This window comes from Labrus mixtus, chromosome 10 (genome assembly GCF_963584025.1).
Source record: "Labrus mixtus chromosome 10, fLabMix1.1, whole genome shotgun sequence".
In the NCBI taxonomy this organism is placed as follows: Eukaryota; Metazoa; Chordata; class Actinopteri; order Labriformes; family Labridae; genus Labrus; species Labrus mixtus.
Window position 1 is genome coordinate 19,496,089 of NC_083621.1, and position 16,321 is coordinate 19,512,409.

The window sequence follows — 16,321 nt, forward strand, 5'->3', positions numbered from 1 at the left end:
CAAAGCCTGCTAATAAGTAATGGGTACAGCTTTGACTACAAATGTACAGAAACCAGAGCACTTCACATGCTGACAATCCAGACCCCTGTGTAAAGATTCTTAATCTGTGTGTAGAATATGTAAATACAGATTAATTTGGCTGAAATGCACCACAAAACCTTTTCTGCATCCCCTGGAGCTTGGAAGAATTGTGGAACGATTATACAGATATGGCTTTTAAGGCATCTTCTCTGTTAAAGAAAGAAGAAAGTTGTGAGTAAGGTGCTGGACAAAATGAATATCTAACTGGATTTTACTTGTTTGTTAGTATTTTTTTCTCTCAAGCTACAATCACAAAACATAACTATACATAATGTTGCTTTAAACAAATTACACCGCTCAAACATCGAACTTCAGTTTGGCACCACCTCTGAGAACAAATCACCGGTAGAAAAAAAGGGGGGTTTGGATGTTATTTTATTGATCGGTGGATCAGTTTGAATGTTTTTGTCTGTCGCAGACGTTCAATGTTTGCAGGGGAAAGGTGCTATTAATAAGGAATGATTGTAAAAGAGGCTGATACGCCCTTGAGGATTGTTTCCCATCAGTCTAAATGCAATGCCCACGTCTGTTTAAACATAATCATTTGGAAATGGTATTATTGTGTTATGACTAAGAATGTGAAACTGTCATTTTAAATTGTGCATGTTTATTTTTTATTTGTTTAGCGTTTTTCTAATTTTAAAGGGCCATTATTTTCTATGTCACTCCTCTGAAAACTTTTTAATTTTGACAGTCAGATGATCTTATTGAACTTGATTTAAAACGTTTCTGTCTTCCTCTAAGTCGGGTAACATGAAGCCTAGGTTCATATAAAAATAATTACGTGAGGCATTGTGGGAAAAAAGTCCAATGTAACTGCAAAGCCTCTGTGTTTGTCCAAAAGATGATATTTATATCTTTGCCCTGCACTGTACAGTTCAACACCAGATTTCCAATGGCTCCATTGTTGTTTTTTAAATAAAGTGCTTTTTATATTTAACATCTTGTTGTTTGTGTTCTCATTTTTTCTCTTTCTGTTTGAGCCAGAGGAAATTAAGTAAATCATTTATTATTCAGAGTTTTTATTGCAGAAAAATATGTTTTCTAAGTATTCCAGATTTTCAGGATTGCAAGTAAATGTAATCTCTTTAAAGGCGTTTTAACCACCTTAAAGGTTTATTGAGATTTTTCCTATACATTTCTAGGTAGTAACTTGTTCAAGGTTTTTGCTGAGAAACGTCAACTTTGTTCTGGTAAATTCATAATCTCTCAAAATATTCAGAATTTACATTTTAAAAATCACATCTTTATACTTAAAACTGTATTTTCATAAAAATATGACAATTTTCTTTGAGAATTAGACAAGTCATAATACAAGATGTAAAAGATTCAAACATATCTAAATATTGGAAATTTAAATTTCAAAAGCAACTTATGAGCTAAATTTGCAATTTTACTCTACAAATATGAGAAAAAAATGTATAGATTTTTATGAAAGAGTTGTGATATTGCCATATTTAAAATAGATAAACCTTCTGTAGGTTATGTAGAAGGCGAAGGTTAGAAAAAAAATTGCTTTATTTACTTTTTTGTTAAAAAATTGCATCATTACTCTCGTTAAATAAATACATATTTATTTCTTAATTTCAAAATGTATCCTGCAAAATAACTTTACCCTTTTTAATATTTTTTCACAGTGGAACTACAAGTCGGTCGTGTTTCCTGCCACCATGTTGTTTTTGGGTGTTCTGCGGTGCTTTGAAATCGAATCGGAGTGAGACGTCCTGCTCCCGGTCCTCTGACAGCTGCTCTGTGTGAAACGGGAAGACATTTTGAGCCGTTGCGGTCGGTCCGGTCCGTTAGTCGTGTGTCAGCCTGAAGTCCGGGCTGACTTGCTGAGAAGTTAGCCTCCACATTGAGCTACAATCGAAGAAAAGACGAGATTTTAAAGAAGTTTAACCGGCGTATGTGCTCGCACAGCTATCTACCTTAACGCATCGAGCTGAACTACAAAAGCTAGCAAAGTCCTAGATGCTAGTTAGTTAGCGTCACCTAGCTGGCCTGCCCTCCTCCTCTTCCTCCTCCTCCTCCTCCTTCTCCTCCTCCTCGACAGCCGGTCCCGTCACGCCGACACAATGGCTTTAAAACGAATCAGCAAGGTAATTAACTATAATCTCTAAACATCTAATGACGACAGAAGTCTAAAGGTTTGTTGTTTATAGCTGATGTTTGTTAGCCATATCCTGACAGCTAGCGGCGTTAGCTTGTGAACCAGCTGCTTTGAGTGACACAACAATTGACTAAAAAAACCGTTAAAATTCCGCTGAGAGGTGCTGTACAGTTTCAGTTTTGGTTTAAATGTAATATGTGTGTTCCCTGTTAATGGCTGGTTTCTGTGTTTCTGTGTTCCCCCCTCCTCTCCCGTGTAGGGTCTGCACAATAAAACAATGGCTCAGTTTAGCTTTAGCCTGGTTGTCAAACAGGCCTTTAAACTGAAGTGTTGTGTACTTTCCTTCTGACCCTTTGAGATTTAAATAACTGTGATAGCTGCAGTTTGTTTACCAACACAGACTTGTATTCAGTCCATGTTCAAGTTTTATGTTTTCACTTCACTCTCAGCTATTTTTATCCTGAACTTTCTTCCAAGTTCACCCTGATTAACTTTGATTTTCACCACATACTTCAGGTTTATTAGGTGTGATTTTTACTCTGGTGTCACTGACAGGATTTGCATCAAAATCAAATCAATACAGCCAGACACCGCACTCTGCTGAATAGTTTTTGTTAAACAGTTAAAGATACACATTTGGGAAGTAAATTGTGTCCTGATAATATCTGTCTCTCCATACTGTAATCTGTTCTGCACATGTTAAATTTACTAATTATCCCTGCACTCATGTTCACTTCATTTGGCTGTCTACTCACCGTTATATTGTATAGTTTCTGCTTATAATATGTCTACACTCATGCACTTTAACTTGTGTCAATACTGTCCATTTACAACTCTGTTTTTGCAAATTTATATTTAATCTTCCTATTTAAGACTAGTAATGCTTAGTTAAATCCTGGTTGTATATATTCACATTCTTAGTTTTTATATTTTTAGTGCTTATTTACTTTGTATTTAATATTATATTGTGTTTAGATTTGCTAACATTGTGTTTTTTACTCATATTGTGTGTTGGATAACCTGCTGCTGTAACGCCACAATTTCCCAGTTTGGGATCAATGAAGTAATTCTATTCTATTCTATTCTATTACACAAGCTGTTGTCTAAAACAAAGTAGGGTTGTCACTTGCCACATACCAGAAGTTTAAAATTTAATATGACGCAAGTAAAATCTAGCGAGATCAATACGAGACTTTATTTATATATCACCTTTCATACAAATTAAATTGCAGTTCAAAGTGCTTAACAAGAGTGCAGAAAAGTTGTTGACAAAAAGTAGTTTATAAAATCATTGAGAGACTAATGCACACCAATAAGAATTAAAAAAAATATGTATAAAAATAAAATAAAATACAATACGACACATAAAAGCAACAAGATATTAAAATAAATACATGAGAGGAAAATATTTAAAATTGTCGCAGGATAAAAAAGACAATACAGTAATGTTAAGATTTGAATTGATATAAAACACTATATAAATCAATACAGCCAGACACCGCACTCTGCTGAATAGTTTTTGTTAAACAGTTAAAGAGACACATTTGGGAAGTAAATTGTGTCCTTACACAAGCTGTTGTTTAAAACAAAGTAGGGTTGTCACTTGCCACATACCAGAAGTTTAAAATGTAATATGACGCAAGTGAAACCTAACGAGAACAACAAAAATAAGTCCTATACATGATACTGGGTCATTTATTGTTTTCCTTTTTTGTTTTCAATGACTGAATTGCACACAAAAAACAATGTTTTTATGCAATTTCGACATATGCAGGAGTTTACCTGCAGAGCAGTTAACCGATCCATAAGAACAGATATCGATATCGTTTCTTAAAAGCTTCAGCCCTATAATAACAGAGATTGTATTGTTTTAATACACCTGATATAAACAAGTATTGAATATTTTGACAAAATTAAATCAGAGTTTAACTAATATTTTAAATTGTATTAGATCTAAAAGTAGACAACCACAACTATGAATCTTATCAAAACAATTTAATCGTTTATATTTAGCTTACTATGTAGTGTTCTTTTTTAGGGGTTTGCAGTAAGGCTGTCGACATTTAATTACTTTTTGTTATTAGGTGTTTTTTTAATATGATACAATCTCTGTTACCTTAATTATCAATAGTATTGAGAAGTATTATAAAAAAAGTACTTCAGCTCGCATATTTTGATCATTTAAAACAAGAAATTGCCCCATATTTGGTGCCCAAGACTTCTATTTTTGTTGACATTGTATCAAAATGGTTATCAATATTGTTTAAATCTTACTTGAATCATAGGAAGTTTAAAAATCTGGTACCGTTACAACTGTAGTTGGTTGATAGCAAAAACTAACGTAAGGAAAGGAACACAGAACGAGTTGTTAAATCTGCAACAAGAAACTGACAGCAAAGTCTATAGGTTTAAAGAACAGCTCAATGATGTGTTTATATTTTTTGAGTCGTCGGGATTACATTTCCAAAAAGTACGTTTACAGAATCATCACAGGAATATGTTTCTTGCCAATAGAGTTAGTGTTAAATACAGTATTAAGAATACATGCGTTTAAAAATAATAATAATAAAAGAGCTGTACAGTTTTTGCATGACTGCAAGATTTTACCCAGAGAAATTGCAAAAATATGTAGTTTCCTTATTGATAATTTGCCAGTGTTCCAGTTTGCAGAACCATTATAGAACCATAAGAGGCTTTTTGTCAGATTTTGTTCACAAAGTTCAGTGAAGTTTTGTGTTGCTAAACTCAGCCTGATGAAAGCTGCCAAGAATACTTGTATGATTTAAAAAAAAGCAAACATGAAATCAAAGAATAATAACGTTAAAGTTATATTCAGAATTTCTCAATGTTTTTAGAAATATTGCAATACAGCCAAATGCAATGTCCAGAAGCTACAGTCTTTTGATAAATGTTCTCCAGATGTAAGAAAACTTGTTCGTTTCTGACCATGTCAAATGTCACATCATCAGGATTTTGAATCATATTTTCAGTTATAGCAACAATTGTGTTGGGGAAAAAAAAAGTCCCACTAATCGTGATATTTAAATCGTATTTTCTATGAATAAGTTCAATATGATTTTCTTTCTACCCCATGCATTCTCAGTGAGTGTTGTGCAAGTTTACCCAGGCTGATGACAACTACATTTGAAGTATGTGGTCATACTAAATAATCATCAGTGAGTTGAAGTTATTAATTGGAGACAAAGTGGGGTTTGAGGTCAAATAACTCTAATGTCAAAATGAAGGTCAAACTGGCAAACCTTTTCTCAGAAGAAGTCAGAGAAGTTTACCTGTGAATGAGGTGCACAACTTCAGTTTAGTAATCTGATCCACTTTGGATCTATGACCAAACAGAGACTTTCAACATCTTTTTTTTTTTATTTTTTTAAATGTACCCAGACAGCAGTTTGATACCCAAAGTAGACAGGTTTTAAATTGACGAGCCAAAACTACATTACAAAACCTTTTTACTCACTGCTTCACTTACACTGTGGTAAAAACTCAGGTAAATTTAAATTCATTTTTTTATTTACACGACAAAACTAATGTATAAATAGGAATAAAAACAGTTATTTCAGGTTGAAAAGATGAACAAGTAGATTTCAGTTTACCTTGTAGTGTGTCAATTGTAACTTAAAATAATATTTTGTTAAATGTCACCAATAATATGGGTATTAAAACTCAGGTTAGTCTCTATCCTCTCAGCTGCTTCTGTCACAGTCACTCTCTGAATTCCTGCCCGTTTTCTCGCCTCCTAAACTCAGCCAAACCTGAAAGATGAGCCGTTCAGAGCCTGTATGTCACATACCAACACACAAACACACAGACACACACTCAGGCCCAGTGTCGCTGCAGGGAGACCTGCAAGGCCTGAAACACAAACCTGTCGTTCTATAAGCAGCACTGCTATATCCCGATCTCTCTAACTCTGCTGTCCAGAGTAAAAATAGATCTTTTGCTTACACATCAGTACTGACCGTGTGTCTCAGTCTGTTTCTTGTGCTGCGTTCAAGTCTCAGCTACACAAAGGCTGGCCTTCAAAATAAAATGTCGGTCTTTGGACTATTTATTTGGACTAATGGAGAGCCCTGGTTTCATTAATTAAATGATTGATATGTCTTTTTAATATTTTTCCACAAAACAAATAAATATATAATGTAAAAAAAGGCAAACGTAAGGCCTCAAATTTATACATGCAGTCCAAAACGCATACATGCAGTTTACTGTAAGAAACAGAAGAAAGAGCGAATCCAAACCAGCAGAAACACCTTAGAATTAAAAAAAATCCTTGATTAATAAGTGACATGAATGCCATAAAACAGAAAGAGAATTCCTGATTCCTGGCAACTTGTGATGTGCAGTTTTTGCTTTGTTTTGAATTTTTAACAGACCAGTATCATTGATTTGCTATTCATTGTTAAAACATTTTTGATGTTAACAGTTGATGCAAAAAAAAGAAGTCATTTTTAATAGTAAAGAAAGATAAAACTATTTATTTATCTATATTTAGCCCTTTGTTTTGTAAGTGACTCAACTGATGAATTTATACTCAAAATAATGTGCGATTGTCTGTGTTCCTAAGGTCAGATATGAAATACCTTCTAAAATAAAATTGAATGCTAACCAATGTTTTAATGCACTGATGCAGTGGTGCCTGCAGGTTATATTTCATAGTATGCACAAGAACTATTCCAGAGCGTGCATGACTAATCAGACCCAAACCTTTCTTTGTACTGGGCTGTAAACATTTTAATTTCTGCTGTAAAAACAGTTATTTTTGAGTGGGGTGTGGATGTGACTTCCAGGTCTCTTTGAACCAACCTCAAGCGGACACTTGCGGAACTGCAGTCTTTTGCATTTCCGCATTGGCTTCAACAACAGAGGTTGCTGCTTGGTGACGCCCCAAGGACACCTTACTATTCATCAAAGAAATGTAGTGTTATCTCATGGAAGTTCAAAGCAAAAACACAACCAAAGAAAGAAAACAAACACATTTGTTGTTGCATGTTTGTCCCATAGGAAGGCTGGAACAAACTGTACTGGCAGAGGATGAAATAAGGGTTTTTACTGACCCCAGTATAAGATAGAATAAGGAGGTTCCTTTTAGCTGCAAATCATGTAAAGCTACAATTTAAAATTCACTACTGACAACATGGAAAGTGAAAATTAGTATAATATGGGATCTTTATAAACAACCGCCTAAATATTTGGCGCACTGACTGTAGTATTATCATTTAAGCTATTCCATAGGAACGTGAAGTAAAAGTCCGTCTCAAGCTTGAATCTAGCCTTACACATATTTTGTTTCGTCCTATTTTTGGTCACAGGTCAAAACAATGGCTAGATTTAGATTTTAAAGCCACTCTTATTTCTTAGAGTGAAATCTTTAACGTAAACAGGATTACAAGATTAAAACATTTCCCAGCAGCAGGACAAACCTGTTTTTTTTTACAAGTGAAGCAGTATAAAAGGTTAGGTCAGGTTAGCACATATATATTCCTCTTCAAGTCTTCAAGTACTCTTAAGGATTGTGTCTGAGCTGATCTGATAGAGACAAAGTCTTTATTTAAAGTTTGATTCAGAGCCTGCCAACGTGAAACCTGACAACACTGACCTCCTCGGTTAGTGGGTCGACTATTTTCAAGTTCTGACATGTTGGATAAAAACTGCATCATACATACAGACGGCACAAAGGTCAGAGAGAGACATGGCCTTTTTTTTTTTTAAATAAAAGTACAACATCCACAACAAGAGGTCAGTCAGATTTATATGTATTTATTTATGTTGAACTGGTCAGAAGTTATCTCAGCTCTAGACTTCTCTGTCTGCATATTTCAGCTCTTGTTGCTCGACTTTTATGTTGTTGCATAAACTACTTCTGCAAAATCCTCTCACTTCCACTTCTACTTTGTTTTGTCCCTCATTCACTGGCTCAAACAGAACTTCTTTATGTCTTCATCCTCTTCATCTTTCACATGTATGTTGTGTTTGTATCATATCAGATTTATTGGTCCTGCCGTGATCATGAGGGTGACAAATGTGGGACTGTTTGTGTCCTACATGTTGTCATCCACTTAATCTCAAGTCAACACAACAAAAAGTTAACCCCCTGTGTGATCAGTCAGTCCTTTGATACCTCTCATACCCTGGTCGATCCAGTTTAAAGACGGTTCAAAAAGAGAGTTGGACTTGTTTTTTATAGTCATTGTATAACCTAAAAAACCTACAAAAACTGGATTTCAATATAAATGTATGGTATATTTTGAATATTTTCACCACTGCACGTTGCTTAAAGGAAGCTTTTCCTTTCGCACTGTATTTTTTTTTACCAAACAACTTCTGAATTCCTACCAAGACTTTCAACATTTTCAATATTTCACATACTTTTCTACACCACATGTTTTAAAGCTTGAAAATCTTGGTTATTTTATTGACCAGTGATGAACAGACAGCAGCTAAGGCGTTTTGACGGATTGAACATGTGTTGGCCACGTGTGATCTCGATAGTATCTGCATGATGGTCTTTTATTCAGCTGGACTGGATTTTCTTGATGTTCTTCATATTGAAATAATAAAACCTGTGAATTTCATCTGTAAAAAACCAACAACACACCAACATGATATTATCTATCGTTTGTGTTTTAACATAGGACACTAGCATCACATTTTCTAGTACCATACATATTTTATTATTAATTTAGTTGAGTTGCTTTGTTACAGCTTAAACAAAAATACCAGTCATATTTTTTCATGGTCTAAGTATGGTCCAGTTTGGTCATTGAGGAAATCCCTTGTCAAATGTTTTATGCCCCCTTCTTTCACAAACCATAGAAAACCCCAAAAGTTTCAGCTATTTTGACTTGCAGTTCTATTGTTGTTCTCACAGGACACTGACAACAGCATGACTGCTGAAAAGAAATGTTGTTTAGAGGAAATACTGCATAGATTCAATACTATTTTTGCTAATTTAAAGTTCTCGTTCTCTATTGAAACTCTGTAATCTAATCCCAAAACTAAGTAATTGGCCCTGCATTTTGGTTAGTCTTGCCAACTCTATCCATAAATATGCACCTTGACTGAAAACTGAGGTTAGTGAAAGCTTCACTGTCTTCAAAACTTTAACAGGTGTTTGTGATAGTAGTCGGTGATGATTTTTTCCCTTTCTACAGTCAGATAGTTCAGTTAGTTCAGAGCTGTTGAAGGAAGTAGCTAAGTGTGTCACAAACAGGAAACAGACCATCTGAACAAAATGCAAAACACACAACCACAGCTGACACACCTGACGCGCATCACAAATGATTTGTATAAACACAAAAAAACCTCCAGACAGGAAAAGACTGATGAAAATGATTCAAATAATCAAAAAGTTGTGATGTAACTTCTTATTTCCCTTACTACTTGGAATTCAACCTTTTTGAAGGGGATGCTGATCAGAACACATACATTGTTTTTAATTTCCTTTCATAAATTTTCATATGTTTTCTAATTGTGAGTCCTCTTTGTCTTCTTCCTGTGTTTTCAGGAATTAACCGATCTGTCCAGAGATCCTCCTGCTCAGTGCTCTGCCGGGCCCGTCGGTGAAGACAGTAAGATGAGTTATTTAAACCACCAATATAAACAAAGACATGACCACACTGTCACCTTGTCTGTCTGTTTATTCAGACCTGACAAAGACTAAGTATGATTTATTAACAACCTGTTTTTTTATTATTATTATTATTATTATTTTTCAGTGTTTCATTGGCAAGCTACTATTATGGGGCCGGTAAGTATCCAACTGCTCTTACATTGATGTTTCTGAAGAATAAATACACTATGACATATTCAGAAAACAAATCCAACCAGAGAGGAAACAGCATGGGAATTCCATTTATAACTGTAATGGCAAATTATTCTGCTTGTCTGTAGTGTATATCACAGTAAGAATCTCAACGACACGTACCTGAGTTTTATTCTGATTATCACAAAAATCACACCAAATTCCCATCACCATGATCCTAACAAACATAGCTTTTCACACTGGGCCTGAGTGAACCTTGGATCACAGAGATCAGTGTTTCCCACAGGATCTACATTTAAATATATCACATACAGTATGGTGAAAATATTCGATACTTTGATACTTTAAAATACCACATGTTTTAAAACGATACAATATCCTTTAGTTTTATGTTCGATAGTACATAATCAGTTGTATTTTCAACCTAAAGAGAGAGAGAGAACTAAATAGAGTCACTGCAACCTAAGTAATAAACATGAAATAGAATGATCACCTTTCTAGCATGTCTCAACACCTATTACAAACACTCTAAAAAGAAGGATTCATAGCGGAGCTGTTCATTCATTAGACTGAACAGACGTACCTAATCAAGTAAATGATCATAAACTATACAGATGGCACCATGTGGCCACGAGCAGTAACATTAAACAAAAGCAGCTTTCTTAGGAAGTTACATTTCAAAGAAGCTAATTGAAACCATCATTTGAGTCTCCTCTTGTTCTAAAACAGTTATGACATTTCATCTGTAGTCATGAGTGTAAATAAAAGTACATTTCTAACCCGTGTCCTCTCTGTGTGTTACCTGCAGCCTGACAGTCCCTATCAGGGCGGAGTTTTTTTCCTGACTATACATTTCCCTACAGATTATCCCTTCAAACCACCCAAGGTCAGTACTCGTAACATCTCCTGAACAGAGTACTTTTAACCTAAATGTTGTTTGTATTTATTTCAAGTTTAAACAATTTTATCTTGTGTTTGACTATTTCACTGTCATCTTTTAAGAAATTAATAAAGATAGTTCTATAATTTTATCTTACACACAGATCTTTTCACTTCATTATTGCTTTTTTTTGCTTTTCTAATTCGCTTTAGTTATTCTTAGATTGTTCTTCTTTTTTCCTCTCGTTGCTGTTTTTAGTTTTTAGTTCCCCTCCTCTCCGTTATGTTTTTCATTTTAGTGTCCTCTTGGCTTTTCTTCCTGTCTAGTGTTCCCCACATGTTGTCCCAAACTTCTGTCAGCCGTGTTCAACTTCTAGTGTATTACCAATCCGTGATTTTTTGCTTTGTTTGTCAAAGCACTTTATAAACTCTGGCGTTTAAAGTGCTATATAAATAAGGTTATTAATATACTGTAATCTATCTAGCATGGTGACCTGATAAACTTTATTAGAATGTCTCCTATCCTCAGGTTTCAGATAGATTTAGTCTTTAAGATCATATTTAGGTGTCAGTTTGATACTAACAACTTTTTTTTATTGTTATACATTTAAACTGTTGCGCTGTTTCTGGAAATAAAGAAAGAAGCTGTAACATGTCGAGTGAACTCTGCCATAAACCAGTCGTGTTCTTGTCTTCCATCAGGTCGCCTTCACAACAAGAATTTATCACCCAAATATTAACAGTAATGGCAGCATCTGCTTGGATATATTGAGATCACAGTGGTCTCCAGCATTAACTATCTCTAAAGGTAAGAAATACACTGTGTGTGGGGTAAAGATAATTCAGAATTTAACCTCATTTAACTGCAGATGTTTGACAAAGTTCTCTTTTTAATTGTTCCATCAATATGTTCCTGAGATTGACATTAGTCTTTTGGTTTGTTTTGTACTTAAAAGGCAAATTCCAACTATTCAGTCTGATTTAAAATGTGCACTTCAATCCTCATGTTGTGTTAGACCTTTCATCATTCGCTACTGTGTTGGGTTATGTATTAAGAAATCTCATTGTCAGCTAACAACCACTAGATGGTGCTGCTGGAGAAATGATTTTATGGCTTCATTTCATCTTTCAGAAACTGAAGAAGTAAATTTATCACAGATTTTTATTAGTTACATAATCAAATGTGCAGGAATTTACACATATGTAATAAACTAAAACACTCTAAGCTGACTGATGGTAGACATAAGATTAAATCAATCAAACTTGTGAAAATACAGCTTGATATGTTGGTATGCTGTAAAAAAAAAAGAAAGAAAAAGAGTTGCTTAACAGTGGACCTTCTGTTCTCTCCACAGTCCTTTTGTCCATTTGTTCTCTGTTATGTGACCCGAACCCTGACGACCCGCTAGTGCCAGAGATCGCCCGCATCTACAAAACAGACCCCACCAAGTGAGTTCATGTTTTTAAAATATAAAAACTACAAAACCCATAAAAAATATGAATCTACTTAACAGACCCCACCAAGTGAGTTCATTATTTAAAAAACAACAACAATAGACCTCACAATGATTAGGGCCGCTGGGAAGAATTTTTTTTAGTTCTATATATTATTTCTCAGAATTCTGAGTGAAAAGTCTGAACTAACAAAAATCTTTTTTTCAGTAGCCCTTATCGTCTTCCGTAGCTATCTTAAAAATAAAAACAGAAACCTGATCTATACAGCGATTATGAAATAACAGGGATTTTTCCCTGAACCTAACAGTGCCGACTTTTTCCTTCGCCAGTGTTTGATGTTACTCAATGTTTCCCAGATTAAAAGAGGATAAAATAAAAAAACATCCTAGTTTACAGGAGGATTTATAACACTCTGGACCGTTTCTCAATATCTTATTCTTTGGGCTCTACCTTTTTTTTCTTCTCTCTCTGAATCTCCTTTTCCATATTTATTCCTCCTCAGTCTTCCGTCTGCTTCTTTAACTCCTTTTCTTCTTTTCTGCTCCTGTTTTCTTATTATTTTCCCCACCCTTCTTTGTTTCTCCTCCTCCCTCTTCTCCCTGTCCTTCATCTTCTCCTTATCTTTTCCTTCCTCCTCCTCCTCCTCCCCCTTCCTCTGATGTTTGGACACAAATCTTAAGCCTCAGATCTGTTGCAGAATTCTTGAAATTAACAAGTTTTATTTTTTAAAGTTTTTATCTGTAAAACTTGAAAGTATAAATAGCTTCACATCAGTTGTAGTAGGGGGGTTTCTAACCTGTGAACTTGTCCTGCCGGTTGGTCTCAGGTATAACAGACTAGCCAGGGAGTGGACAGAGAAATATGCCATGCTGTGAGGGTAAGAGCTCAGCTGCCTGCTGGATATTCTGTCAGCAACATGTGGATATAAAACTGAAGCACGTTGATGCAAAGCATGGCTCCAAATATGAAGTCACAGTCTGAGCTCCTGTGAAGAACTGCTGCTGTTTGATGTTGTAGTGTTTGACTAAAATGTAGAAAACCTTTTACAATCCTGACTGCTGTTCATCAACAAATAAATCACAAATACAGAGACTACTTTTGACTGTGAACATGTTTAAGAAATGTTTGAAACCAGTGATCAATGGTGAAAAAGAACCTGCACTGGGTTGCAGCAGCTCTGTGTAAGTAGAAAAGGTAGTCTAGTTTGAACATGTTTTCTTATTTAGGACGGAGTTTACGCTCTACTAACATTCAAGGTGTTGAACCAAATCTTACACTTAGCTCCTAGTAGATGTGAAGTCCTCTGAAAAAACAGTTGTCATGGTGATGGTTTTGAAGGGTGGGATAACTTGGAGGAAGAGGAGGAGCTGAGGGGTTGACCAGCTGCTTGGCGTCCGCAGTGTGTTCACCATGATAGATTACATCCTTCAGAAATGTATGAGGACTTTGATTTTACTCCTGCTTTAGTTTTCCATGAGCAGAGATCATTTCATATGTCCAATAATGAAACGCTGTTAAATGATCTTATGTTTTAGTTGACGATTTCACCGCTGGATTCAGTAGATTGTTCTGTAGTTATATTACACTAGCTGTCTGTTTGGAGACAATACAACACAAGAGTAAACACACAACAAACTCTGCATTAAGAAAAATGCTTCTCACTGTTTGGTCACATCAAGTTAAAACATCATTTCTGAAACAATATTTTAATTAGTTTGGACGTAACGCTCTACTAGTAAAGATAAACCTTACGTTTCTGAGGTAACCAAACAATGACACAACCTAAGCTACAAATGAACTAGTTTACACGTAGTGTTTGGTGTTGGCTTTACACCACAACTGATCACACAGGACAGTGAAATTCTACCCATGGACCCTACTGAAGTTCAAATAAAACATACTTGTACTTGACAGTTTTTCCATTTGATGCAATGTTGTAGCTCAGTACAATTCAGTGACACGTATTGTACTCAAACGCGTCTTCAAAGCTGGTGCTGATATATATTTTTTAATGTGATTGTGTTAATAGAGCAAAGTGAAAAATCGACGGACTGACCACAAACATCGTAAGGTTGAAAAAGAAAATGGATGTCAATGCAGTCAAAGCCAATCAACATTAAAAACATGTTGAGGGTTTAATAGAATTAAAGAACTTCCTTGGGGCAGAGGAGATCAGGGTTTGGTTTGGGGTTAAAGCTGGCAGCAGTGAAGGGATAAAGTGTGTATTTTGAACATGTCTGAGATAATTAAATCCTTAAATGATGATTGTGAAAGCTTTGTGATGTGCTTTTCAAAACTTTAATACCTTTGAATTCAGAGGCCAAAAGTCTTTGCAAGAGGTTTAGTGTGATTCAATAAAGGACCAGCAGATGGCAGTATCTGTTAAATATTCTTCGGTTATATGAACCTCTTAAAAAATTGTTGTGGTGTTATCACTCCTGCTGAATGTTAACATAGTTGTGCCTTTAAAAAAATGTTTTCAATCCGACAAATTATCCTCTGCACTAGCTGAAAATGAACTGCAAACAATCACACGGCGATTATTAAGTTTAGATTAAAAAGCCTTTATTTAGAAAGGGAGAGTTGACAGAGCACTTACAAACTGAACCTCAACACAGTGATGTTAACAAGGTGTCTGTTTCCTGATTGTGAAATGTGTGTTTTCAGCACTGAGCGTGTGTGTGTTTTCAGGCATGGCATCGTCCTGCTCTCTGTTCACCTGCTGACCCAGCTAACTCACCTCTGTGTGTGTGTTTGTCTGTGCAGGTACAACAGGACAGCTCAGGAATGGACTCAGAAATACGCCATGTGATGGTCCTCACTGCTGGAACAAACTCTTTGATTTTCTCCTCCTCCTCATCAGCCAATAACAGCAATTTGTTCATGTTTCTGTTCGTCCTCTTCCTCACCTTTAAACGCTTTTAAATTCTTTATTTGCCCTTTTCCTGCTTTCTCAAAAGATAATAAATTAAACAAAATGAGGGCCGAGGACTCTGAGCTGTGAATGTGCCAACTGAAAAAAAGAAAACAAAAAAAAAAACACACAAACCGAAGAGGACTCAGTCAGACCTGAGCGGACGGAGAACTGTTACAATAAATAATGAGAATAATTTAATGCATGTCAGTGATTGGTTCATGTGCTGCTGAGATCTGTCCAATTTTTAAAGAAATTAAAAGAAGACAGCTTTTTGGTTTTATTCAGTTTTTCTTGTTGTTTTTTTGTTTTTAGACGAGAGAGCCGTTAGTTCATCCATCATCCACACACTGTTCTCCTCTTTTTGCACTGAAGATGAAACTCAAAGCTCTCAATGGCTGATTGATCAACTAATAGCTCTGTGATGTTTTCTTTTCTCAATAAAGTTGAACAAATTGCAGTTTCCACTGTTTTTTTTCTTTTTTCTTTTTGCTTATTTGTATTTTTGTCTGCAGCTTGAGACTGAAAATAATTTTAAAAATATTTTTATATTGGTGCAATAGTGTGACAAACTGTTGACACACATGACAAACGAGACAAAAAAAACCCCAGAAAATAAAGTAATAAAGTAAACAACAACAAAATAATATAGATGTGGGAAAAAAAGGGAAGAAAAAAGAGACTAAAAATCTAAAGGTGAACACACCTGTGTGTTAGTGCTAAAGTCTTTACATGGGTGGTACTTTTACTATCTCGATACTGTTTGATACAATGGCTGAGACGGAAGAGGACAGGACGGATGAAGTTAAGAAGAGAAGAAGCAGAGTGTACATCCTTGCAGATATTTATTAAGACAGATGTGATGTAACGTTAGGCGGTACTGTTATCAGTGTCGTATCAGCTTTACAGGGGCAGAAGTCTACTGACACAATTACGTCTCAGGCTTGCATAAAATAAAATCCATCTTCTGTCAAAAGTTGTCTCTACAACCAAACCGCACACCTGTATAATATTGCTTTAAGGTGCTGCAGTAAAAAAGAAAAGTGTAAAAAGTTATAAGATTACTTATCAGTATTTCCTTTGTTATGGAGAAATTCATTTC

General features: G+C 35.3%; 1 protein-coding gene and 1 long non-coding RNA gene across 3 annotated transcripts; both read left to right on the plus strand.

Moving 5' to 3' along the window:
- The first annotated feature begins 1,810 nt into the window (after window positions 1–1,810).
- On the plus strand, window positions 1,811–15,679 carry LOC132982250 (ubiquitin-conjugating enzyme E2 D3-like). Of its 2 annotated transcripts, XM_061048614.1 has the most exons (8): window positions 1,811–2,180; window positions 9,714–9,777; window positions 9,925–9,956; window positions 10,780–10,857; window positions 11,553–11,658; window positions 12,206–12,299; window positions 13,132–13,182; window positions 15,072–15,679. In XM_061048614.1, exons 1-7 carry the CDS (start codon window positions 2,157–2,159, stop codon window positions 13,178–13,180), a joined length of 447 nt encoding a protein of 148 aa, XP_060904597.1. In that variant the 5' UTR covers window positions 1,811–2,156; the 3' UTR covers window positions 13,181–13,182; window positions 15,072–15,679. The 2 variants fall into 2 exon arrangements, with proteins under 2 accessions (XP_060904597.1, XP_060904598.1); XM_061048615.1 differs by lacking the exon at window positions 13,132–13,182 and having other exon boundaries at window positions 1,813–2,180.
- On the plus strand, window positions 13,189–14,912 carry LOC132982251 (uncharacterized). Its single transcript, XR_009674697.1, has 2 exons — window positions 13,189–14,404; window positions 14,438–14,912. It is a non-coding gene; the product is annotated as an uncharacterized LOC132982251 (long non-coding RNA).
- Window positions 15,680–16,321: the final 642 nt, after the last annotated feature.

Excerpts from the sequence above, each read along its gene's own strand:
- LOC132982250 (XM_061048614.1), top strand. The coding sequence starts at position 2,157 with ATGGCTTTAAAACGAATCAGCAAG. Across the intron at positions 9,957-10,779 it reads AAGCTACTATTATGGGGCCG|CCTGACAGTCCCTATCAGGG; the intron begins GTAAGTATCCAA and ends TGTTACCTGCAG. Across the intron at positions 10,858-11,552 it reads ATCCCTTCAAACCACCCAAG|GTCGCCTTCACAACAAGAAT; the intron begins GTCAGTACTCGT and ends GTCTTCCATCAG.